The sequence below is a fragment of the Pezoporus occidentalis genome, unplaced genomic scaffold, assembly GCF_034315485.1.
Source record: "Pezoporus occidentalis ecotype Australia unplaced genomic scaffold, CSIRO_AGI_Poc_V1 ctg18, whole genome shotgun sequence".
Classification (NCBI taxonomy): Eukaryota; Metazoa; Chordata; class Aves; order Psittaciformes; family Psittacidae; genus Pezoporus; species Pezoporus occidentalis.
The window spans coordinates 10307586-10334522 of NW_026913640.1; the positions used below are offsets into that span (position 1 = coordinate 10307586).

The 26937-nt window shown below is 42.4% G+C and overlaps 1 protein-coding gene across 1 annotated transcript; it reads left to right on the plus strand.

The window, feature by feature from the left end:
* The first annotated feature begins 569 nt into the window (after positions 1-569).
* SLC35F2 (solute carrier family 35 member F2) lies at positions 570-22197 on the plus strand. Its single transcript, XM_062615356.1, has 8 exons — positions 570-800; positions 6721-6896; positions 7455-7582; positions 12485-12644; positions 14297-14453; positions 15211-15263; positions 15917-16071; positions 20867-22197. Exons 1-8 carry the CDS (start codon positions 661-663, stop codon positions 21083-21085), a joined length of 1188 nt encoding a protein of 395 aa, XP_062471340.1. The 5' UTR covers positions 570-660; the 3' UTR covers positions 21086-22197.
* The last annotated feature ends 4740 nt before the right edge of the window (positions 22198-26937 follow it).

A 26937-nucleotide genomic window follows, 5' to 3' on the forward strand; every position in this document is an offset into this window, starting at 1 on the left:
TTTGAGATGTGGGAGTCATCAGCAAAAAGGTGGGAAGTGAAAGCCTTATAAATAGAGGAGCTCAAGGCTGCACACAAACCTGGGAGAAGTTAAACCTTAAGGGTTTACAGGAACCTTGACTCATGTAACTGGCAGATGAGACCTGACCGGCTGCATATGCAGCCACTTGCACTCAGGCCTTCACATGTTCTGGAGGTCGAAGCCTGTGGCCGGACTGGAGCCAAGGTGGCCTTGCAGGGACCCGCACCAGGGAACCCGGCTGGGGCCGCTGCCGGGAACATCCTCGGGTTGCCTGAGCTCGAGAGCAGAAATGCGAACTTCACGCTGGCGCTTCTGGAGCAGCCAGCCCTTTGCTGCTCCTCTGCTCTGCCCTCACGTGCATCAGCGGGTGCAGGAAACCTGCAGAGCGAGACTGGGGCTGGTTAAGGGGAAGGACCACGAGGCGCATCCCGGGCCAGGCAGCAGTCCTCCCGCCCCAGGACAAGCCATGCTCCTCCCGGGGGCGGCCCCTCGTCGGCCACAAAGCTCAGTGCGACCGCCGTCAGCGGGGTTGTGCTCCTACATCCCGGTGCCGGCATTCCTTCCTTCTTCTGCTGTGCGCCGCCCGCCGCCAGCGCAGCGCCCTCGCTCCCTCCCTCTCGGCGGGCGCAGGGCCGAGACATGGAGGCGGCCGCTGACGGGGCGCCGCCACCCGGTGCTGCGGTGGTCGCTGCACCCGCGACCGAGACATCGCCCGCGGCCGCTGCCGCCGCCCCTCCGCGCCGGTTGCTGGCGCTGCTCAGGGACAAGCTCTGCACCTGGTGAGTGCCCGGCCGCGGCCCTTCACGTGGAGCCGGGCACCGCCGGCGTCTCCGTTTCTGCGGGGGAGGCAAAGGGAAACAGCCTGTGCTCTGCGCGCTGGCCGGAGACGCGGTCAGGATGCGGTGGCTTATCTGTGCCTCCCGGTGAAGCCGTGCGGTGCCCGGACCGGAGCCAGAGACGGCCCGGTGCGGGCTAGGGGTTGCTGCGGGGAGCGGGGAGTGGGCTGAGCTCTTTTCCTTCGATCCTTCTGGCGAACCCTGGCAGAGACGAGACCGGCGGGTCCGAGTGGCAGCCCGGAGAGTTTCGTCTTGTGCTGGTGAGGAGGGTGTGCTTAGATCGTACAACGGGCTGACGTGAAGCACAGCCGGGCTGCAGCCTGGAACCGCTGTGGCGTGAGTGCCAACAGTCACTTCAGGCTCAGAGAGCTGGGATGGTTCAGACTTTTTGCAAGGGCATATGGTGACAAGAAAAGGGGATGGCTTTAAACTGAAAGAGGAGAAATTTAGATTAGATATGAGGAAGAAAGTATTTACTGTGAGGGTGGTGAAACACTGGAACAGGTTGTGCAGGGAAGTTGTGGATGCCCCATCCGTGAAGTGTGCAAGGCCAGGTTGGGCGGGGCTTTGAACAACCTGGTCTAGTGGAAAGTGTCCCTGCCCGTGGTAGGGGGGGTTGGAACAGGTTGAGCTTTAAGGTCCCTTTGAAACCAAACCGTTCTATAGCTCTGTTAAGAGTGGAATCTCACATATGCACACATACACTTGATATTTTTTTAATTATTATTATTTTGTAATTTTTGCTTATATTGTTTATATATATAAATATATATGTTTTGTAATTTCATCTGCTCTGTACTCTTAACCAACATTGCTGTGAAGAACAGGTCGTGGAGGCCAGAGAAGATAACAGAACAAAATAGCTGAGATTGAGGAGGTGCAGCATCCAGAAAGACCAATATCCTCTTTCTCTCCTTCCTTGAATCAGCTTATGCTAGAAACCCATCCAAGTACATCACTTAAAATGTGAGCACTGGTTAAGTATGGAAAACTTCAGGAAAAAAAATCTGCCAAGTTTTTGGCAGGAATTGCATGCACCCCAGAACTGGTCTTTGTGAAGCACTGCCTTTTGTTTAGAGCAGAACTACCTCCTCCAACCTCAGCCTGCAGGAGCTGCCATTCACTTACGGCTTTATTTTCCATTTGGGGAAAAAGAAAATATCCCCGTTTAAAAAGCTTTGTTCTGGCTCTGGATTTGGTCTCTGTTGCATCAGACACCAGACAGGAAGTGCTGGAGCTCTCCTGCCAGCCCTGGGCTCATAAGCGGGAGTCTAGTGAGTGCACTGCATGTAGGTGCATGCTGGCCAGGCAGTCTTACTCCAGAGGGCAAAAGCCCGCTTTTCTCTGGTCGTTAAAAGTTTTTCTGTTTTCATTCCTCATGCCTGTCGGGAATGCTCACAAAAGCAGGATAGGAACTTACTGATCTGTTCAGTAACCTCACCTATGCTAGTAGTTTTGCCAAAATGTTGCCAGAGGGCTACACTGAGTGACTTTAGTGATGATACTTGAAAGCAAATAAAGAGCTCTCAGTGACTTTTGCCAGGTATTGTCTGAGATACAGAATTGATTTCCCCCTCCCCCTTCTTTTTTATTTCCTCATGTGGCTGGAGGCTAGGTCACTTCAGTTTTGTTAGAGACCTTTTAGAGTCATAAGAAGGTTTTAATACTTCTATGTAATAAACTAGATTTCTTGGGATTGTTTTTGAGTAAAACCAGTAGGAAGTGTGCTTTCTGGTTCTTGAAACCAAACTATTTTTTTTGTCTTCTATTTTTTTTTCTTTTCTGTTTCTTAGCTTTTACAAATTAAATTGTTTTCAGTTTTAAGGCAGAACACTGTGAAACATTAACTTCTGAAAATGTTAGTACTTAAAAATAGTTTTTTTCCTGTCCTGAGCTGTCTGCTTATCATGTTGGAATATGGCTTCAATCTGAACCTGCATTTCCTTTAACTACTCACATGAAAATGTGAGGTTATTCAAATGAAATGGCTACCCACAGCTTCCCCCCACTTCAACATTAACTACTGAAGCCTTCCTGAAGTGCAGGTAAACTGTGGAGAGTGTTTAACAGGCTTTGCCTGTTAGTGTTTAACTGGTTGCATAAATACATGTAATTTTAGAAAAGCTGTATTTATTTTCATGGAAACAATCCCTATTATAGTATTTATTAAACTAATAGCCAATATAATTGTTAACTCTGGGTTTATTAGGTTTTCTTTAACTTCCTGAGATATTGTATTTTAATATCAGAGTCTTTTTCTTTTGCATTTCACATGGAGCCAACAAAAGCCAGTCTGATTCCCATGATGTCAGTAGCTGCACATTGTTCAGCATTAGTGTTAGACCAATTTGTGCCAAACTTTAACATTCTGTAAACAAATCCCCAAATGACTCCTAGTTTTGCTCATAGCCATGGATATAGATAGCTAAGATGTGATGGCTGAGGGGAGAGGAGGAATAATTACTTAGTAGTCAACTACCAAGCAGTAAAAACCAGCAACAGCAGCAACCCCCCAAACTCTGAAAGTAAAAAGGCATTTCAGACCACTTACCTTGTGTCATCTGAGAGTCCAAAGTGATTTAGTCCTTACCAATACATTTAAAAAAAAAAAGAGCAGAGAGGATCAAGTTCTGGCACAGAAAAGTTAATAATTAATATATTTAAAAAAAAGATTATAAATTATCAATAAGAAAATCATGGTTATCAATACTCACGTCGATACTGAAAAGAATGGAAACTCATGTCTTTGAGGTGTTTTTCTTGTAAGAAATTGGCGAAATGAAACCAATAGGATTTGAAGTTTGCTCTCTAGTTTTACAGAGGGTCTAACACTGCCAGAATACCGTGGTTTGGGATTCATAGAGGACGTATTTTGGGGGCAGTCTTCTATTGTCAGTGAATGACGTCTTTATGAGGCTCTTCTGGTCTTAGTATTTGAATCAGTTCAGGAGAGAAAAAACTCCTGGAAATACAATAGAGAAAAATAAAGAAGGGAATGAGGCAGTACAGAGCCTGCATTCCTTTGGTACTGTGGAAGTGAAAGTTGCAGGTCTGTTGAGACATACATTAACTAAAGAGCAAAGTAAGAGAACTCCATGGGTACTTTAAACTGGAAAAACTTAAGTTATTAGAAAAGCTGAGGATCAGCTTAGTGGAATTATCCCACTGCAAGAGGGCAGCCAGGTCTTTCTTGTTTTTAATAAATGGTACCATATGCTACCCTTTACATATCATATCCTGGAGGAGCCTTGCCTCGCAAAAGTCTATGTTAAACAAGCCAGATGCTTGTGGGCAGCACTGTGTGTGCTTCTGCCCGTCTCTCTGGCACTTCCTAGAGGTGGGTGAAGGGGAGTTTGCATCCAGGAGAGCAGAGCTTCTGTCAGCAAGGCAGCTTTGACCTCTCCTGGTAATGTGTTGATGAGTGCAGTTCATTCTGTGCACTACGCAGGCTTTGCAGCTCTGCTCCAGTAAAACTACATCAGTTTTGTCCAGTCACAGCTCTACTTAGGTTTGATTCCCACCTCCACACCCTCGTCCCAGCTAGTCCAAGCATGAGGTGAGGTTAGTCCAGTAAACTGCTGAAGGCTTTCTCTGTGCCTCCTGTACTGAGGGTAAGGAAGAAGTATTTTCTGCTTGTTTAGAGCAAGAAGCTCTTTATTTGAATAATAAAAAGGACATACGCATTTTTTTAAAGTGCCTGAAGCATCATTTTTCACTCTTTGTTCACCATGTTACTTCTTCCTTAAAATTTCAATGGGTCTTCTGATAGAGGAACCAGAGTTCACAGTGCTGGCAGAGAGTGAGCTGAGGCTATCACCCATGCCTGCTTGAGAGGAGAGGTAGCACAATCAAATCTTTGACCAGAATAAAAATAAATTCGATGTAACTGAAGTGAGGTAGCTTCAAAGGTTTTTTCTGCCTTTTTATTTTGTATTCATATATGGATTTCATAGCACTATTTACAGTTAATGCTGTGCTACAAAGTAGCCATGATAAATTTCTACCTGAAACATGGTTTCTGTTGCTTAATTCAACACTCAGAATGCTGGAAATGACAATGTTCTTTTGTGAACCAGAAGAGTTATTCACACAAGGCTGGATAGGACCTTACATGGTATATGAATACTTAATGGGGATGTGCACCATTGCTGGCATTGGCAAAGCAACCTGTAGCAAAACATGGGGCTCGAATCTCTTTGAAGTGCAGCATGGCTGAACTTTGCAGAGGTTTGCTGTCTTATCAAAATGGACTTGAAGAGAAAAATGTGCCTCGTGGCATTTTTAGTCAGAAGAGCTTTGGAGTCAAGCAGAATTGAAAGCAATATTCATGCAGCTGAATTAGAATCCATGCAAGGAATATTTCTCCCTTTGAAAAGGAGGTGTTGCCTTTATGTTTGTAGTTGGTTTTAGCACCCCTAAACCCATCCTTCTAGTTGCCTGGCAGCTAGATTGCACACCATAGCTGGGTGAGCTGGTGTTTAGTATGTTCAAGTCCTGTTAGGATGGTGGCGCACCACCTGTTAGGGTGGTGAGGCACTGGAATGGGAGGTTCACTGCCCAGGGAGGTTGTAAATGCTCCATCCCTGGCAGTGTTCAAGACCAGGTTGGACGAAGCCTTGGGTGATATGGTTTAGTGTGAGGTGTCCCTGCCCAAGGCAGGGGGGCTGGAACTCGATGATCTTAAGGTCCTTTCCAACCCTAACGATTCTATGATTCTATGATTCTAAGTCACCCACTTTGGTAAAACAGCCGGTGTTACTGCTTTCTTCCCTTGCTCAGTTACTTTGAGTAGGAATAAATGGGTCAGTTGTGAAGACAGCTAAATTCTCACCAGTAGTTTTCAGAGTAAACAGATTAGATGTGAACTTTGCAGATGTCTACAGACAGCACAGCACTGAGCCCCTGTCACTGTATATTGTGAGTATGCAGGTAGAGACTGGAGTGGTACAAATCTGCCTAGCTCCACTGGCAGGAAAAACAGCAAGCCAACAGATACATAGTGATCTACATTTGTCTGGGAGCATCTGGAATAATTCATTTTATATTAGTTGAAGAATTGCTACTAAAAGAGCATGATCTTTGGCCAAAGTGTGTTCTTAACTCCATCCTTGATTACAGCAAGATGTGATGGAATATGGCAGAAAAAAATCCAGAAGAAGTATTAACGATAAGGATTCTTACAAGAAAGATTTTTTTCTTCAGTGAGAGAAATCAATCATGGGAGCAACCTTGCCAGGGATGGGGTAGAGTCCCCATTGCTGGAGGTTTTCCAGATGTGACTGGACAGGGTGCTAGATAATCTCCCTTTCTGACAAAAGGCTGGACCAGATGATCTTTCAAGGTTCTTCCAACCTGGGCTGTTCTGTGATTCTATGGTTAATACCTTTGTTTTTCTTTAGCACTGCTCATCGTAGGGTTTCAGCTCACTCTCAAAAGCTCAGGTCTCGAAAGGTCCTGCAGGCAGTTGTGCCTTACCTTGATCTTGAAGATTTCTGTTGACCAAAGTCAGAATGAGATTCAGTGGAGGACAAAAGGATTCAACTCAGTCTATGTGTATCAAAGCCTCTCTTGATAAGAATAGATCCTGCCATTGGTTTGAGCCTGCCCAGAGGAGCTGCTTGAAGATCCTTGCAAACTTTTGTGGTAGGCATCACTGGTGGTTTGAACTGGCCTCATTTCTTACATGGCTGTCCTGACGTTAGACTAGATCTTCTGTGTGGACAAAACCCTGTTGATTGGTAAATCACAACAGCATTGGTGGGGAATATCTATCTAAAAAATGGTATTTTCCCTCTAAAACTAGCAAATGTTTTTTAAACAACTTGAATGTTTAATCTTACTGTGTTGTCTTTTATATTCACAGGTACATTTTGAAAACAGTAATTTTGGGCCAGATGCTTTCCTTGTTTATCTGTGGGACTGCTGTTACAAGCCAATACCTAGCAGAACAATACCAAGTGAATACTCCAATGTTTCAGAGTTTTATCAACTATTCTTTGCTTCTTTTAGTTTATACAACAATGCTGGCATTTAAGACTGGTATGTAAAATATGGGATGGAAGATTTTGGTTCATAATTTATTTTTTCCTCTTCTATGTTTTCCTTACAGATTTTGAAAACAAAGAACTCAAAACTCATCCTAGTTTTTCTAAAGTTACTGCTGAAATTCCTGCTTTGTAATAACACATGGAAATGAATTTCACAGGTTAAATGAGCATTTAATCTTTATTTCAATTCATTTCTGTTTGGAATTATGTGCTCTTTGGTTTCAAGTGCTGTGTGCTATTAAGGAAAATAGGTTTTGTTGTAATAACAAGCTTCTTTACCAAAGGCTATTTAATATTCCTCCTATTCCTATTAATTTACTCTTTAATCAACTCTAGTCTTGATGTTTTTTTCTTATGTGGAGGAGTTTCTGTGCTTTTCAGCATTTGCATTTTCTTGTCCCTGGCTGCATTTTGCTGTTACTGTATCTCTTTAAGCAGGGGAAACCAATATTGAGTGTCTCGGTAGTATTTATGGTTCTAAAAAGCAAGATTCCTGTACGGCATTTGGTGGGAAAGAAGCACATACTGACTACTGCTTTTTTCTAAACAGGGAGTGACAGTCTTTGGCAAATTCTGAAACACAGGTGGTGGAAGTATGCTGTTTTGGGACTGGCTGATGTTGAAGCCAATTACATGATTGTAAAAGCCTACCAATACACGACCCTCACAAGTGTACAGGTAAGGACTGACCTCTCTTTTTGAACCGTAGCTTTTATACAGTTTTGGTCTGGTTTCTGAAATGAAATTCACAGGACAGACCTGGAAGCTATTTAAGCCTGAAAAAACTTTCCAATATCTATTTTTCTCTCTGCCGTACAGGGAAGAGCATCCTGCATCATGAATAACATTTCCAGGAAGCAGAGAAAATTGACTTGTATTACCCAGTGCCAGCTTTAGAGGTGGACTCAAATTATTTTGATAGAAAGCACTTCTAACTCTTGCCAGCAGCAAGAGTTTGCTGATAGCCACTCAGGTTTCTCTCCTGACACAAAATAAAGCTTTATGACCTGGTAGCACTCAACTCAGAGCAGGCTGTTACTGATGAGAGTGAAACAGATCTCTTGCCTAGTCCTAGGAGCTATGGGAGGCTTTGTGAGATGTAACTCCACACATGAGGACATACTAGTAGTTAGCTGGTGTTGCTGACCATGCGTTGAGGGAAAGCCCTTTGGCTTTTGGATGTAGCACTTCAGACCTCTTTCTGGAAGAGATGGAAGGGAGGTAAGCTTGCCAGGCTCTTGAAGTGACAGTAGACATCCTCTGCCACACCAGCGCTTGGAGCTGTGTCACTATACTAGGATGGATCTTGTATTAATGAAAAAGCTTTACAAGCAAGATGGCTAAGGATGGATTTTCTTTGTCACGCTACACAGACATAAGCTGCTGGAAGAGTTAGTGCCTTCCTCCTGCCTCCAGCTGCATGCTTCTGAGTTGAGGGCCAAATCCCTTGAGTAAACTGGCTTGGGGCACTGAGCAAAGTGAGAGTAAACCCTGTCTTTTGCTGGACTAATTGCTGAGCTGTGTCAGGCCCAAATTAGCTCACTGTGTGGCTCCACAGCTGCTGTTGGAGCAAGGGAGGAGTGTGTGTGGGGCTGTGCCAGCCTATGCCTGTTCTTGCCAATGGTGGATCCATGGCTGAGGTCATGGCCCCACTCACCTGAATAAAAAATGTGCTGTGCAGAATTGGCTGTTAGTTAGAAAGGAGTGTTTAGATGTCAGTGTTTTGCAGTCAAAGTAACAGGGTTAATATTTAAAAGAACCACCTGTAAAGCAATAAATTCCTGTGCTCTGGGCTGCTTTTAAAAAGCTCAATAACTTTTTTGTACTACCATTTGCAAGACCATTAATATGTCCCTGTTAGATTATTATGGTCACATTTCCACTTCATACTTACATGTTATAACTCATTAGGCCTTTAATTTCCTTACAAATAAGAAATCAAAGAAATCAAAGCTTTAAAAGTGACACATTTCAGTCTCAAGATCAAGTTAAGCTGATAATTGAGACACTGTCTGATTATATACTTTATAGCTGAAAAAGCCAGTACTTTGATCCAAGTTCCCAGAAGCAGTAAAGCTATTCCCATGATTTCTTTCATAGAAATTATGAAAGACTAGAGTGAGTAGGTTGTCCAGTCCAGTTGCGAAACTGAAGCATTTGCTGAACTTTTTTTCCATGTGGTAACCTTCAGACTGATGCTGCTTTTTGTCAGTTCAGTAATTGGAATTTGTTGTAACTGCCTGTGGCTGTAAGGTTTCTTGCTTATTCTCTGAAGTCACCAGTTTCTCACCACTGGTAGAAATCAGATACTGGACAGAAAAAAGCCTGTGATTTGGTCTAGACATTTGCTGTCTGTCAGTAGCAGGCAGTTCTGCAACTACATCAGAACCTGTGGTTCAGAGCATCTAGCCTGAATGGCCTGTCTGCAGCACTGGCTGTGAGTGGATGCCCAGGCAAGATAAAGCAATGCAGGAGTATATGTCATCTTCCTGGATACAGGGTAGTCACTGTTAAAATACTGGCTGGCTAGAGCTTCAGCTCAGCCCTGTGAAACTTATCTTCAAACATAAGTTTTCTCAGCTCAGCAGGGAACTTCCATGTATTTTCTCGAGCATACATACAAAAGCAGAACTGATTTTCCTTTAGTTGTCAAATATTAGCATTACATGGAAGGGGTTGGAAGATTTTTAAGGTGATAACATTAGGATGGGAGTGTTAACCTCAACAGGCGAAAATGCAGGATGAACTCCTGGGGCTCAGCGGAAGGTTACCCCAAGGGAGCCTTGTGGGGAGGTGAGCAGGATGAGCTATTGAGTTTTCTTGCTCACAAAGCTGTCTGGAGCTGGCAATTATAACCAAACCAACCATACCAACAGTGTATGATAACTTAGTAACCATGTATTAAAACATCTTTTAATAATTTACTCACTCAGCCTTTAAAATCTCCTACAAACAGTATGGCCAAAGCCGAGTTTTGAGTCAAAGCATCTGTAAATCAAATTACCAAGTTATCTATCTTTTGCCTTGTAAAAATAAAGGGTAGAGTTGAGTAAGACGAGTTCGCTGAGGCTCTACTGGCAATAGTAATCAGTGCCATAGTACTTTTGTAAATGTCATAAAATGTGAATAAATAAACTTTATTCTTTTAACTGATTCCATTGATATAATTCATTGTGATATTACATCTGCTCTGCACCTCTTTGATCTTGATCCTGTACAGAAATGCTCTGCAACATAGTAGATGAAAGGAAGGCAAGATCCAGTAGCTGGAAGTCAGATTTCTTCTGTGTGTAATTGAGGATAATTGTCACCTGGAACAGATTAACAGGGCATGTTCTTCATTATTTGGTGCCTCTGTTTGTTGGTTGCAAGTCCTCTAACCAGGATGCTCTAGCTGTACAGTATGTTATCGGTCTGGATGCAGCAATTCCCCATCCAGTGTTACTGAAAGCGATTCTTGTTCATTATGTACTACTCCCTTACATCCTAATTAACAAACCTTTTTAAAGGTTTTTTCTTCCACTCTTTGGGTTGAAAAAATGTTTGGAGGTTGAAACGATACATAGTGACATCTCAATTAATGGAGAAGTAAAAACTTACTTATTAGTAGAAGAGACGTCTACTACCAAAGGGGTAAAAATTTTGCTTACTAATGTTTCTAATATTTCTAACTGTCAAACCAGTCAAATTTGGAGGAAATGTTAGAAGTTTTTCTAGAGCCTAGACTAAAAGATAGAGAAAAAGGCCTGTGACTAAGTAGAAACTCTCAGCATGATATTTTTCAGTAGAGCAAAGTTGTATTTATTATATGGTATCACATATTAGGACTTGTCTGGTTGTAATGTCTCATAATACAGCTTAGGCAAGTGCTTTTGTCCTCCAGGACAAGCTGGAGGCAATCTAAGGAGTGAAAGCAAATTGTCGGAAGGATAGAGGCACTGTTAGGATTTAATATGTAGTAACTCCCCTTAATGCTATGCTTGTAAGACTTTAATATGTGTAGTTAATAACAAATAAAACCAGATTTATCATGAAAGTCTTGCGAGTTTGGTTAAAACCCGTGGGGATGGTGGCTGAACTAATGGAAGCAAGCATAGATGATGACTGCAGTGGTGCACTTAGGCAGGCAGAGGTTGGAAATGAACATTAAGGACTAAGGGCTCTTGTAATGATTATGCCTCAGTCCTATTGACCTGGACCTAATACTCTTTAGGGACTTCAAGAGGCCAAGTTTTAAGGCTGACATTTGAGAATAATTTGTGAGCAGCCTTTGGAAGGCTGACTATATGTCCTGTGGTAATGGTTGGACTTAATGATCTTAAAGGTCTTTTTCGACCTGTCTGATTCTGTGATTCTGCTGTAAACTGTTCCCTTCTGTAGTTTCAGAGTACTCTACTGATGAAGGTCAGAAAATGCACCTTTTTTTGCCTCCAGACAAATTCAGAAACAAAGTCTTATTTTGTTAAGTATTAAACCAAATATGATTAGCTTAATGTTCTTGGTGTTACTTGGTTATTCTAGAACATAATGCTCATCTTACCCTGCAGCATAGTTTTCTGTATTAACTACACAGCTAACTCGTTGATATTTTCTGTGGTAAACAAGATTGGGTAGAAGATGATTGGGTCTAACAGCAAGACAAAGGCACATAGGAATTTAGAAACATGCGGAGTGGGAATATGAAATAGAGGAAAGAGAAGTCAGTGTCACTGCTTGTCATGAAATGCAGACGTCCTTGAACCATAGCTGTTCAGTCTGCTCAGTGTCTGCAAACACATCTGAAGTGCTTCAAAGCTCCGGCTGCCTTGTGAGTCTCTGCTGGTGAGGTGTGGGTGAACTAGAGTGGGTTACCTGCTGCTGACTAATTGAGAGTCAGCTCTAAGAAAGCAATTAAAACACATTACATGCTTTTGTGGGAAGCTGGAAGGCTGGAAAGGTGACTTCAGGAAAGCTGTTCTTCCCTTCCTATCTTTCTTCTACCAGTTTTGTACGTGGCATCCAGCACGTGCATTTTTATTTTTTTATTTTTTTTTTAGTAGGATCCAATTGAGGGGGAGAAAATTAAAGCTAAAACTGCAGGGTCAAATTCTTGTCCTAATCACTTCAATATAAAAAAGATTACTTGGATCTTTCAGTACTTCCAGATTTTTACTTTGTGGTCATGGAGCCGGAAAGTCTAATTACAGATTTGGAAACAAAAGCTGCTGGGTAGAAACGGAAATGTTGGTGAACCACCTCCTTGTATTGCTGTCATGGGGAGAATGTGGTTTGAGAACAATACCCTAGCATTCATTTGTGAAGCTGCAAAGGTTGATTAAATCCATCATTAGGGGAGTTTCTGGATCAGTGCCTTCCTACCAGGAGAGGATGGATCCCCTGTCCCGGGTCTCCTTTTACTTGTAAAATGCTTTTAAAGGTAAAATGTGGGTCTGCCCTCTCTTTTAAATGAATCCACTGGGTTGCTTTGCTTTCATTAACATTGGATAGTGAAAGAAAGTAAGATCCTGTACGTTTCCTGTCAGGATAGTGCAGTTGAGATTTGGAGTGGGTTTCTAATTCAAACTTTCTCTGTACACACAGCTGCTGGACTGTTTTGGGATTCCTGTGCTGATGGCTTTGTCTTGGTTCATTCTCCATGCAAGATACAGGCTGATCCATTTCCTTGCTGTTGCTGTCTGTTTGCTGGGTGTAGGAGCAATGGTGGGTGCAGACATTTTGGCAGGGAGGCAGGACAGCGAAGGTAAGGAGTCCTTTATTGCGGGGCGAAGAGCGGAGAGATGTTTCCTGTGGTGGGCTAACTTGTTAAGGAGAAAGAGGAACAAATACAGGGTGAGTGGGAAGAATGCAGAAGAGGAGAAGACACACAGCTATTTGTATTTCTTGTCCAAGAAGGTAGTGACTAAGGAGTTGCTGATTCTATAGGGAGCTGTGGAATGTCTTTGCTTATAGGTCTGGATTACCTCTTAAAAGAGGAAGATTGTGTTAAGCTTAAATTTTGTTGCTGTTCGTCAACAGCATTCAGTGTGATGAAGGGTCTCATTCTGAAAGCTTGTTCAGTTTTACTAATTGTGTAAGATAGTGTAATAAAAGATGCTGCCTCTCCCTCCAAACTTTGGCTTGCTTACATGGAATCAACCTGCTGGCAGCTGGGCTTCTCGTGTGCAGTTTTCTGTGAACACAAATAGCAAACAAGAAGTTACTCAACAGCAGCTGACTTTCTCTAAGTTACCTTCAGCAGACCCTGTAGAAGTGGTCCACATATTCCCAAGGCCCATGGGTGAGAGCCTGGAAAGCAGGGACTTACTGTGTGAAAGCAAGAGCAGACATGGGCAGGATGCTGGGATTCCTGGGACCTCTGGGAGGGAGGCTGGGTTCTGGGGACTAGGATACAGCTGGGTGCAGATAAGGGCAAGTCTTGTCTTCTTTATGACAGATGACTAAATCAACCCATATCATAGTGATCTTATTTTGAATAAGAATTTTGAATTTTCAGAGCCAAAGGGTATGAGGTAAATTTCAGGGCATTGCCTTCATCAGGCAGCATAGAGATAAGCCTGTTTGGTGTTATTTAGGGGCCTTTGTGCCTTACTGTAGATAAGACAGTAAGACAAACTGAGGTTTAGCTTTAATGCTGTGTGATACAAGTATCTCAGTCCTGAGGGAGAAAAATATCTTTCCCTGAGACTTTAAGGCAGTTGCGCTTTATTTGCTGACCTGGGTATTCTTACTACTGCTTACCATCTCATTTCAGACATATTTTCTTAGTGATTGCCAACTGGCTCAAGAAAGGAAATTTTAAATCAATTCAAAGATTTAAACAACAGTGATCCTTTTGCCATTTAGCTGATGCATAACAGCATTTACTTGACGAGTGGCTGTATCACGGGGAGTCCCATATAAGTAAATTGCAGCAGGACACACAATATACCTATCTGCAGTGCCCACTTAAGGCCTGTCATAAACCTGAAGCTGAGTTCACGTCTTGCTGAGATCAATAGATTTTTGCAAGGCTTGAAGTAGGCCTTACTGCAAAAGTGGGGGCAATATTCAGAAAGTTCAAGAGCATCTCTAACTGTGAATTTTCTTTTACTCCCTAGAGTGCCTTCGGTCAGCAGAAGTAGAATTGGACCAGACTATACAGCAATGGCTTGGTAGAATGCCATGTAAATGACAGGTTTAGCTCATTCCAGACTGTGCAGGGTGAGGTGAGCAGGTGGCAGTCTGTATTAAGACACCAATCCACTCACTTGCACACAGGAGCTATTTTCTGTCCCCTTACCCTGGAAGGTGCTAGGAAGATGGAGATGTTGGAGATAAATTTGCTTGTCTTTTTAAGCAAAGTTAAACAGTTTTTGAAGCATTACCTTATTGTGGATTAATATTTCTGTACAGGTAGTGACGTGGTGATTGGAGACGTCTTAGTGCTTCTTGGTGCTTCTTTGTATGCCATTTCTAATGTGAGTGAGGAATACATTGTGAAAAATCTGAGCAGAGTGGAGTTTCTAGGAATGGTGGGCTTGTTTGGGACTATTATCAGCGGTCTACAGCTGTAAGGATCTAATATTTATTTTAAAACTAATTATTTATCTGTTCTACAGATGATTGCTTGTCTACCATGAAATGATGTTGTTGTTAAATTAATTCTTTGTTATGTCTGCATTTGGCCTATATGGCAGTCCTTCCACTTGAATTTTATATTTGTTACTGATCAGCATCTGTCTTATATCCATTTTATTTGCACTGCTCTTATTACAGCAATTCTAAAGCTGAAATCCTGCAGTTGAACACATATGATACTTGGCTGTATTTTGATTTTGTTGATCTTCATGAGGACACTCAGTATGCTGAGGAGTGTTCACAGGAATGAAATTCTTAATAGATTTTCTCTGTGGTATAGTTTAGGAGATAAGGTCTTCCATGTTAACCTTCAATTTAAAATGAAACCATATATACTCTGACAAATAACCACGTTAAGAGTAACAGACCACATGCACTTAAATCTGTTGAATTTATGTTCCTCATTTCTTATCATTAGAGTTAATAATTTCCTTCAATTGTATATCAAATAAAACAGAATCTCTGAAGGATGAAAAAGCCTGGAAAGAAGGCATAAGAATTAACTGAAAGTGCTCTTGACTTTCAGGCACTTTAAAGTCTTTTTCATGCTTGTTAGATGCTGGAGCAAATGCCATTCAATAAGATTTCAAACAAAAAATTAAGGAATTGTAAATAAAAATTTGTCTTATTAATTGTAAATGATATCTTCTTTTCTTTTTTACTGTATTCTATCTTTTCTCTAACTCTAGAGCCATTGTGGAACATAGGGAGATAATGCAAATTCAGTGGAACTGGAAAATTGGTATGTGTGTGACAAAAATGTTGTGCACTGGAAAACTATAATCATTTAGACGTCAAATGCTGGGGTTTTAATTTTCTTTGTGGATTTTTAGCAGCATTCATATTGTCACAGATTTATTTTATGCAAACTTTGCAGCTCAGCAGAGAGATCAGGTTTGTAGGATTGAACATGAAAGCTTTGAGCTCAGATTTTGCATTTTACATATAATATGAAATAATTTCTTAAAATAAATTAAGTAAAACCCAGACCTGTTCAATTACAGACATGTGTTTGGTGTTGGAACATCACAAGAACATTTTCCTGTTGTCCTTCCTAAATGAAATGCTGGAAAAAAGGATTTTGTGACATGTTTTGACCTCAACAGAACTGTACGTTATTAAGAAATACGCCTCTGAATTTCTTCAGTCAGCTCTTACATTAACTAGGAAAGAGCGAGAACTTCCTTAGATAGATACAGTAATTTTTGCAATTTAGGTTAATCTTGGAGAAGAAGTATTTCTTCTGTGTTTTTCTTAAATTTACATTCCCATATGTTTTAGAAGACCTTATCCTAAAAGATAAAAAGGCATAGTTTTAAAGTGTCTGAAGAATATTGGTGTTCTTTAAAATCATTATTCTGTGCCTTAGGACCCAAATGTCATCTTGTTTTGCAGCACTGCTGTTCACAGCCTTTGCCCTGTGCATGTTTGGGCTATACAGCTTCATGCCTGTAGTGATTAAAGTTACCAGTGCAACCTCGGTCAACCTGGGTATTCTGACAGCGGATCTCTACAGCCTGTTCTTTGGGCTTTTCCTCTTTTTTTATAAAGTAAGTACCTGAATTCTTTGACTAAAATTTCAGTTACTTTTTAATTCCAGAGCTGCAAAGAAAGCATAATGCTCTTAAAAGCCCCTGAACAGTTGTTTGCACTTGTACACTTGTACGGCTTGTGTTGTTCATCATTGGCAGATGTCAGTCATACCTATTTAATTACATAGCATTGCATCATTAGGCAGATACTGATTTTCAAACAACCTCACACTTAATGGAATACATTAGAGTTAATAAATAGTAAATAATTTCCTGGTGTGTTCGAATGGTAGAGTTCTTGCTCTAAGCCCTATGTGGAAGTGTACGTTAGGTTTGATTCATCTCTCCAAGTGTCCCAAGAGAGGATTTGAATCTCCCTGTCCTGAAAGGCATTTGGTGTCTGAGAGAGGAGCAGTTTGGCTTGATTTCCAGAAATTAGTATTTTCTTTTAGAAATTTAATCTATACATTACTAATATCTTGGATAAGAGTCAAGCTCTCTCAGTGCTACTGCCAAGGAGAGACTAAAGGAACGGGCAAAAAAACCCCAGCAGATAAATGTGTTATCTCTGTACACTCTCCAGAAAGCAGTTACTTTTATTGTACTCTAAAAAATTTTAAGTAGTGTCTATTCAAGGTAAATGACAGTGCTAAAAAGATTTCATTCCACCTTGTGGTTTCCATCCAGGATTGTTTGTGGGAGCCTAGCTTGTTACAGCAATTGGAGTAATTGAGTCAGTTGCTCAGTGACTGGAAGGGCTTAGTGAGAAGCTTGTGAAATTTGCTTAAGAGCTTAATTTGTGTTATTCCATGTGGTTGCTTTCTCTTCAGCATTGTGGGGAGCCAGAAGCTCTTAGGTCAGATTTGTTTCTGAAAATGAAGGCCAATTTATTTTACAATGTGGAGGACTGGTAATGGTAGGGTCTGACAGCAGCTAGGTTTTCCTTTTCAAGAATCTTCTAGCTCAGCTTTTCTCCCTGTTTTGGGTTCCAGTGTTTGCTCCAAGCTACAAAGGTACTCATTAAAAATATATATAGAAAGCAAACCATACTTAGAATCATAGAATCGTTAGGGTTGGAAAGGACCTTAAGATCATCAAGTTCCAACCTCCCTGCTGTGGGCAGGGACACCTTACGCTAAACCATATCACCCAAGGCTTTGTCCATCCTGGCCTTGAACACTGCCAGGGATGGAGCATTCACAACCTCCCTGGGCAACCTATTCCAGTGCCTCACCACCCTAACAGGAAAGAATTTCCTCCTTATATTCAATCTAAACTTCCTCTGTTTAAGTTTTAACCCGTCACCCCTTGTCCTGTCACTACAGTCCAGTCCCTAATGAAGAGGCCCTCCCCAGCATCCCTATAGGCCCCCTTCAGATACTGGAAGGCTGCTATGAGGTCTCCACACAGCCTTCTCTTCTCCAGGCTGAACAGCCCCAACTTTCTCAGCCTGTCTTCATACAGGAGGTGCTCCAGCCCCCTGATCATCCTCGTGGCCCTTCTCTGGACTTGTTCCAAAAGTTCCATGTCCTTTTTATGTTGAGGACACCAGAACTGCACACAATACTCCAAGTGAGGTCTCACAAGAGCAGAGTAGAGGGGCAGGATCACCTCCTTTGACCTGCTGGTCACGCTCCTTTTGATGCAGCCCAGGATACAATTGGCTTTCTGGGCTGCAGGCACACACTGCCCGCCCATGTTCATTTTCTCAACCAACACCCCCAGGTCCTTCTCTGCAGGGCTGCTCTGAATCTCTTCTCTGCCCAGCCTGTAGCTGTGCCTGGGATTGCTCCCACCCAGGTGTAGGACCTTGCACTTGGCATGGTTAAACTTCATAAGGTTGGCATCAGCCCACCTCACAAGTGTGTCAAGGTCCCTCTGGATGGCATTCCTTCCCTCCAGCATATCAACCAAACCACACAGCTTGGTGTCATCGGCAAACTTGCTGAGGGTGCACTCAATCCCACTGCCCATGTCAGCGATGAAGATGTTAAACAAGACCGGTCCCAACACCGATCCCTGAGGGAAACCACTCGTTACATTCTAACAACTAAAAAAATACTAAGTCCCTTCCAAACATGTATTCTGGCATCCAGATAGCTTAACTCAAGAAGTGATTATAAATTTATGTTCATAGTAGTAAAAAGGAAGAAGTAAGCTAGAGCCTTGGAAGGGGTATAATAAACTTGTTCTTCATGATTTTTAGCTTATTTTAGGGAGAGATTTTTCTGGGAGCAGATCATCTCATCATTACTATGTGCAGGGTATTCTGGTACAAAAAGGAAAAATGAATTAGAGGAAGCTTTGGGGTTGTACTATGAGAGAATTTTGGATCTTTTGTTAAGACATGAACTTTCCTTGAAGCATTAATAGTGCCACATGGTTAGTAATCAGAGGCGGCCCTTAGTGACATGGTTTAGTGGTGGACTTGGCATTCCTGGGGTAATGGTTGGACTTGATGGGTCTTTTCCAATCTAGCTGATTCTCTGATATGAGATAGCTTAGGAACCAAGAACTGAGGGCGCCTGATTTTAACACAGCTTTTAACATAACTTTTAGCAATAGAAAAACCTCACTGCCAAGTTAACTGTATAGTTTCTATATCAATGGGACAAAGAAACCAGGCAGAATATTTTCTGGATTAAAAAACACCCTTGACACAGGAGTCTACAAACAAAAGTGCAAGGATTCACTGTGTTCCTTTACCAGATGGTATTTCATAGCAAGCCAAGCTTGGATGGGCTACAGAGTGGAGCAAGACCTGGAGAGCTCTGGAGAGCTCTGAATTGCTGTGGTCTGAGCCTGCTCTGAAGCAGAAGCAGGACAAACATGCAGCAGCTATGGCAAAGACTGGGCCCCAAAATGAACGAGGTTTTGACTTGTGCACAGTGTTTTGCTGACGCACTTAACTTCTCAGCCCCAGCCATGTCTGCTGAAGGTGGAATGTGAATTTGGCATACCTGTTTTGAAGAGCTCTGTTTTTAATCTTTTACTCCATAATGGATCTTTGCTGTGCTTGTTCCTGATGAGCTCATTGTATAGAGATACCTGTAATCCCTCAAGAGATCCTAAAAAAGGTTTCAAATGCTTCTGTTGTATGAACTGCTATGGAAGGGAGTATACTGCAAATACAGACACTAGGTGGAGTTACAGGCCTCCAGTAACACTTAAAGTGGTCATTAGGCTTGATAGTGAGTACGTGGATATAAATTGCACAGGTACAACTGGAATCAGGGTCTGAAGCAATGAACTTGCTGCAATATCTGAAAACAAAACAAAACAAACCCCAAAACAAGCAAAAAACCCTGCAAACCACCCCAACCTTCCCCCCCTCCCCCAACCCCCAAACAAACCCAGCACCAGCAAGATGGTTCAGGTTCACCTGTATCAATAGCTCCAAACAGGCAGGCCTGGAATCACAGCTGTGCTGCAAGAACTTTGACACCCTGGCTTGGTGACTTGCTCCCTGAAGAATTAATTCTGAGCAGGGTCAGAGACACCCACTGCTTGTATGCACTGTGAGAGGGGGTCTGACAGTTACTGTACAGTCTTGCCTGCTGGCCACATGTCCTTGGCTACAAGCACATGTTCAATCATGGCCTCAGGCTGCACTCTAGAGAAGTTGTCTTGCCTTGATGCAGACCCAAGCTCTGCCCATTTCATGGGAATGGGTCACTTAGGGGTAGGACAACGCACACTGCTGCTGCCTCCACCAGGACATCTTTGGAGCTTGGTGCTTCCTCCTCTGCAGAGTCCAAGCTCCTCCAGGCAAACAGCCAGCAAGGTAAGGAGAGAGGGCACTTACCACAAGGCCACTGTGTTTCAGTCTGCTTTTCCTTTTGCATGGTGCTGTCCAAGGGTTTTTGAACCAAGTGACTGCCAGCTAGGAATTGCGATGCCTTAACTGTCTACGCGTCAGTCTTTTTTGGATCAGAATCCACTGTCCACGTCCTGCCATTTGTTTCGTCCAGCTCTGCTGTTTGATAAATGAAAACATATTTTTCAGGCATGTTGAAGGAAGCTAAGGAGGTTAGGGAATATTGATAGTGGGATGTACGATGTGGTATGTCCTTCATCCTACTGTTTAATCAGTATGATTTGGCAAAGGCAATATGGAGGATTTTACTTGAACACTTTGTATTACTGAATCTGGTGTTACGAGATTTTTTGGTCAAGGTGAATGAATCTTGGCAATTGTTGGGCTTCTAACAGACAAGTGAATGACAATGAATGAAATGCCTCAGCAGTTCGTATTCTTGCCTCACAGGACTTTTAAAAGAGCACAAGTGCCAAGCTTGTAAAAGGAGCCCCAGTCTCCCTCTCTTCAGGAACTTGCTGGGTGTAGAGAGCAAACTGGTTTTAGCCCGGTAATAATATTTATCTAGCCCTGCAGATGGTTGGGAGCTGTGCAGGGAATGACCTGCTCTGGTGACTTGCAGCAGGATGGAGATAATCATCTCTTGTCAGGACCTGAAATACTTGGCTGTGCTGAAACATTTTGTTTGGGTGTACAGTGTTTCATACTCACATGTGTAAACAACTATCCTACAGTATCCTACTATATAGGCGTAAGGAAATTCACTGTCCAGCAGCGTTTAGGATGAGATGCAGAGAAAAGCAGCCAGCAGCTTTTGACCATTAGTGAGTGGAGGTGTTGAATTTTGATTTTTGGACATGAATATAGATCATGATGATAATCCTCATTAAAATGGTTTTAAAAGGAAGGGTAGCTTTCACATTCTTAAAACAAGGCAGCATTGACATGTTTTTACATCAGACATGATTTAATGCATCTCTTTCTTTCCCCTGCTAGTTTTCAGGTCTTTATATCGTGTCCTTCGTTATCATCATAGTGGGCTTCATCTTGTATTGCTCCACTCCAACTCAGACAGCAGAACCCGCTGCCTTGCCACAGCCCAGCAGCACTGGCTTGGACAATGCTGCGCTGAAGCTTGATGAGAATGACAGTGAAACGCCGGCCGTAACCGTACAGTTCACAAGTGGAGAAGCTATGGTGGTCAGCACTGGGTAAAGAAGTGGCAGCATTCCAAAACAGAGCCTTTTTCTTTTTACTGCCAGATTTCCCTCAAATTTTAATCTGGAGAATTGTTCTACTGCCAAGGCATATGCCATGCTGCACTGGTTTTAATGCACTGAACAGACTTTTAAGGCCAGATCCTCAATCAATGAAACTGTATTAATTTACCCTTGCAGCAAATCTGGCCCTTAGAAGAAGTCAGAATAGTGTTTATGTGGAGCCTCTGCAAAGTGAGAGACTCTTATTTTTAAATGCTTAATTAACTTGACAGTAAATGCTTTTGGGAAAAAATAAGCCAAAGCAAGCTCCCTGGTCACTAAGTGGAGCAAATATGTTTTATATTGCATTAGGGACCTAAATCTGCGCTATCCAAGGGCTTCACGGTACTCACCCCTCAGCACTGGGTACCCTCACATAGCATCTTGCAAAAGCCACTCAGCTTCTCACAGGATCTAGTTCTGCAAGCCGTATTACATATCTACACCTCTCTCGTGCTGATGGACTTCATTCCTCTGCTGAAGGACTTGCTTCTTACATTCCACCCAGATGTTCATCACTTCATGTTCCTGCACTCCCTGTTGCAGCTGGGACTGCTACAAGTATTTTATTTTGAATTGTGTTAGTAAGGGAAGTTTGGATGTGTTTTTGTAATCCCTTCTTTTTCTCTCAGTGACCTGTTGTTTGGTGCATTCCCACTAGGTGGATGAGACCAAATCAGGCCCTTGCTCTGTTCAGTAAGACCTGAATATTGTTTTTTTCTGGATGGGACAGCAAAAGGGTTTGAACTGAAGTTAACTTCCTGGTGCATTTCTTCCTGAAATGGGACACATTTCTGCAGAAAGATTCAAATAAAACTGGCATTTCTTAAAAAAGCATATTAGCCAATCTTCATTGCAGCAATAGTGACATCATCTCCAAAAGGTAAAATGCTTCCAGTAAATTCATTGGCAGCTTTCTTCTCCCTCTTCATCTTTACAGTAAATGATTAAAAAATACGAGGCTGTGGTTTTAACATCAGTAAAATGGAGTTTTGTTTTATTTTTTGTACAAGCCTTCATAGCTCAGGTGTATGAAGTAACACAAGAATAAAGTTTTCAGCAGTTGAAGGGCTGCCTCTTGGTTTATTCATTTTTTTTAAGCTAGAATTTGTTGCTCAAAATGGTACTGATTGATTTTACTGACAAAATGATTCTTTTAATGCCTGAACTTTGCCATAAGGAGTACTTCTGGTGTAGTTCGTGCAAGCAAAATAATTCAGCAAACCTCAGACTTTATTTAGTGATAACAAGCAGGAAAAATGTTCAGCACCTCCTACAGGAATGAACATTGCCTTTTCACTGAGTAGTTCATGCATGGAAGGCTGAAGAGGTGCTGATGTTTCATGAAAAGCATTTGGGCCCACTTGTCTCTTGCTTTATCACTGGAGTAAGATTCAGGTCATGGATAAAAGACACCTAATCTGGTGCATCTGCCATCTAAAGCTGAACAAGCAGCTGGAGGCCAGGTGGGGTAAGGAAGTCTAATGGCAGTAGATACATAAGAAAGGCCATCTGGATGAAGCTGTAGTTCTCCATAGCAACTTTTAGTTACCTACAACCTGGAGCTAAGTCCTACCCACTCTTAACCTGTGTGATCAGTTAACTATGTGCAGTAACAAAGCAAACGGCAAGTAAACCTACAGGACTATAGGTGAATGCTCCAGAACTCAGCACTTAATGGCACACAGTGGAATACAGCTCCTCAGTGTGGCTAGTTATGGTCCTGTCTAAATTGCCCCTCTGTGGGGCATGATTCAGTTGCCTCAGTGTCAGCTGGGACACCCTATGGAGTCTGTGGTGTCTCTTGGTGCTGGCAGGTAGGACCCAGGGTCTAGAGAGACCTGTGACCTAGAACGAATTATGGAGAACAGATGAGATGCCCTGGGATCTCTTAAATGGCACTGCAGCCTATGGTTGAGACACTCAGTGCTTCTTTGATGGCTGCACAGGGTCTTATGTGATTAGTTTAGGTGCTTAGCATTTCCACAGCTAAAATTGGATGAGATGAATTCCAGATGAAGTTTATGGGCCAGCCTGCAGTATGTTCCTTCTGTGGTCGCTGGGTGGCATCTGAGCATCTCGGGTGCTTGCTAACACAGTTCTGTGAGTCCAGTGCTTGTGGAAGCAGACTGATGTGCCTGCCCATGCTATTTGCAGTCTGATACGGGGATCACTCTCATTGTATGCACCTCAGGAAAAATAGCAGGGCCCTTTGCACAGATGATGACTGAATTGCTGTGCAACGAAGAGAAAGCACGAGACAGCAGCTGGAGTTACAATAGAAGCATGATGGAAAGTGTGGACAAAGGCTGGTGCCATGGGTGAAAGCATTGCCTTTGCAAATGGAAAAAGTAAAGATAAGTTAGCTCCTAAGTTCACAGCATCCCTTTGCATAGTTCCCAGCCAGAGAAAAGCAGGGGGAGGTTTTTACTTTGTGCCAGAGCAAGGAATAAAGAGGCATTTGGCCCACCAACTTGCAGCTCCATCTGAGGATGATGCTTGGCTGGTGTCCTGTAGTGCTGGCATGAACAGGAGGGGACATGGCACCTTACTCAGGGACAATCCTGGAGGTTTTCCTTTAGTATAAAGTAACACAAGCTCTTCCAGCTTGTTTGAGGTGGACCAAGTAGGGTGAGACATCTGCAGTGGTGTGGATCTGGAGCAGCCTGTACCTGGACAAGGGAAGAGGCAATAGCCTGAAAGACATTTAGAAGAGGCAGAACAAATGCTGAAGACAGGGACCTGAGTCAGCAACTGAAAGAAACGGCTAAAAAAGGAAGACATCCCATGGCTTCTACCACAAATTGAGGCTGTTCTGAGGAGAAACCACTGCAGTGAGGTCCAGGCTCTGGACAGAAGCCTGGCCTTGGAAAGTCCTAAGCACGGGGTGCTGGTGGCCTGAACCTGCTCTGACAGAGGTGGGGGGCTGATATGCCACCCCTGCTTGCTGTCTGTCCTGCAAATTGGGATGAAGCAGGTGCAGATTCATTAAGGAAGATGCATAGCTTCAGAGCACAAGTGGCACATGTATTGCTCCTGGGGAAACAAATGTTAGGTTAATGAATCCCATATGGCAGATCATCTGGTACCTCTGCAACAAGGTGCATGGATGAGTTTAACATACATCTTTCTAACACTGAATAAGCTGGAAAAAAAAACCACAAAACCAGCTGCCACTTGCATTAAGCCCAAGTATCCAAATAAAAATGTGTGACATGCAGCCTCCCTCCAAGGTTTGGCTACAATATGTCAAAAACTATCTGGCATCGGAATGTCATGATGTGTTGGAAAAAGCAAAAATCAGGGCGAAAGTAATTGAATGGTGACATTATCTGTGCTAGAGCTTGAGGGAGAGGATGAGCTTTTGGACATCAACTATTTTAAGATGTTTTTGACCTTTCCTAAGTTGCACATACTCAGTTCTATATGATGCGATGTCTGGGACAAAGCCTATCAGTTCTTGTCAGCACTATTCATTTACACTGTGTGTTGTGGGATATTTCATTGCATTATACACATCTGTCTTGTAAATATCTATTTCAATCGATTTAGGAAGTTTGACAGGGACAAGCTGCACAAACTACATGATCAATCATGAGCAATTTTGAGCAAACAGATACCTAAAAATGCAAAGAGCAGAATCCTGGGGCTGTGTTGGTATTTCACCAAAATACAGCCTACTGGCAGTTTAAGTGTTAGACTTGATGAGAATCTGATGAGCTGTGATGTTACAGCATTTAGTTTTTAACTTGAGGCTGCACCTAAACCTACACTTGTCAGACAAAGAGCATCTGAGGAGTCTTGCCCTCCTGAGCTCTCTTTTTGCAGTCCTTGGATGGAGGAATTCAGCTCTTCCTTGGATTTGCCAGTATTTGTTTATTCAGATTTCTTTTCCGGGTGTCTAGTTTTAAGTGGAAACAAGCCAAGTCTAGAAATCCCAACCAAGCACAATGCCCCATTCTTACAGGTAAGGGGCAGTAAGGGGCTATCCAAGCTGGAAGTTTTACAACTTATGTGAGAGATGAAAGAGGCACAGAGAAATTTGCTTAGCAGCTATGGGAAGCCCATGGCTGGTTCAACAAATTTGTGTGTAGTGGTATCCAAAGTGTTCATCCTTCCTTCCTCTCAATTTGATTTTTTTCTCTTGTACAAGAACATTCAAGACTGAAAGTTACAGATTTTATAGAAAAAAGCCAGAAGGAAAAGTATTATTTCTTGTACAACACAGGTCAACATGCTGCATCCTGTTGCTCAGAATCAAATGTGTAGGTTTTAGCTAAGTTGCACCATCACTTTACAATCTTGATATTAAGTTCCCAGAGCAGTATCAAATTCATCTCTTCTGAAAACAGGAGAATTGATTTTTTTTTTCAGGAGCTGGCTCTTAAATGTATAAAAAGAAAAGAGTTGAAGTTAGACTTTAGAGCTTTCTGAGAGTGTGCAGCCTCCAAGAGCAGGTTCCCATGCCCTTCAAGACTGATGCATTTGTGTTAAGCTAGCAGCTGGGAACAGTCTGTGATATTTTTGTATTAAACGCATGCCCTGGGGTCAGTATCACCAAACTAAAGCCCGTGACATCACCCTTTTCAAAATAAACTTTATTTCAGCAGCTCATCTCCAGTTGGTCTCCCTAGTTGTCAGTGCTGTGAGCAGAGCTTGAGCAGCAATGCAGAAGGATCACCGGGACTACAGGTGAAAGGTGTGTTTTGTTCTCATAAATCACAGTGTCAGTGTCCAGAGTACTCCAGAAGAACAGACATTGTATACTGAAAGTACATGACAGCCAACTTCCAAAGAAGGCATGTAAAGAAGATGACTAAAAAAAAATAGAGACATATTATTATTGTACAAAATGAAATGTCCATGTTTATTTAAGAAAATTAAGATGTTTTTACAGAAATACCAACGTTTATTATGTACTGATGGCTGGAAACAGTGCAACATCTCCAAGCAGTACAAGTCACTGAAGGTAATGTAAACAGCAGCTAATGACAGCAGTTGCAATTCTTTAGGAATATTATGGGTGCTACAACAGTCAAGGGTGATGTTGCTGCTCTTCAGCACCATCTGTTGACACCGTATCTAATGATTTTAATTAGAAACAGCACTCTGACAGGCAAAAGTTCACCTTCCATGACACACCAATGTAACTCAGTAAATGCACAACCAAGGGAGAGGTTGGAAATAAGGTAAAACTGGCAGGAAGAGGACTGCACAAGGTTATGGCTGCTTGCCCATAGTCCAGAAAAGATTGCTTTTCTTTAACTAGTTATTTAATAAACCAAGTAGTTCATCCATACACAGATCTTTGTAACAAAGGGGTGTGTGTTTAGCTTCAAACTGTTGAGCCAATGAAACAGCCCCTCCTTGAATAAAGTAACCAAAATCATGGCAAAATTTGAACTGACTGAAAAAACTTGCTCAGGGTAGAAAGATGCGACCAACTTCAAACAAGCCACCATCTCATGCTCTGATGATAATATGTGTGTGTGCATAGTGTTTGTGCCCATGAAAAATCAGTGAATGCTTGAAAACCTGTGCAGGTACAGGACACTACTGGTGTTCTTCTTTGCTGCAATGTTTGCAGAAGAGCTTCTTCCAGTCACTGCAAGGAGACTCTGATGGTCCTTGAAGTTCAAAAATCTTTGTAGTTTGTCTCCTCTGCCATTAATTGGACTTCCCTGAAGAAATTACTTTCATTAAATAAAATTGCATGTGTTAAAAAAAGAAACCGTGCTGGGTAATCCTATCTCCTGTAACATCTGTAAATTAATTTGTTTCTTGAGAGCAAGAATGATTTATAACTCA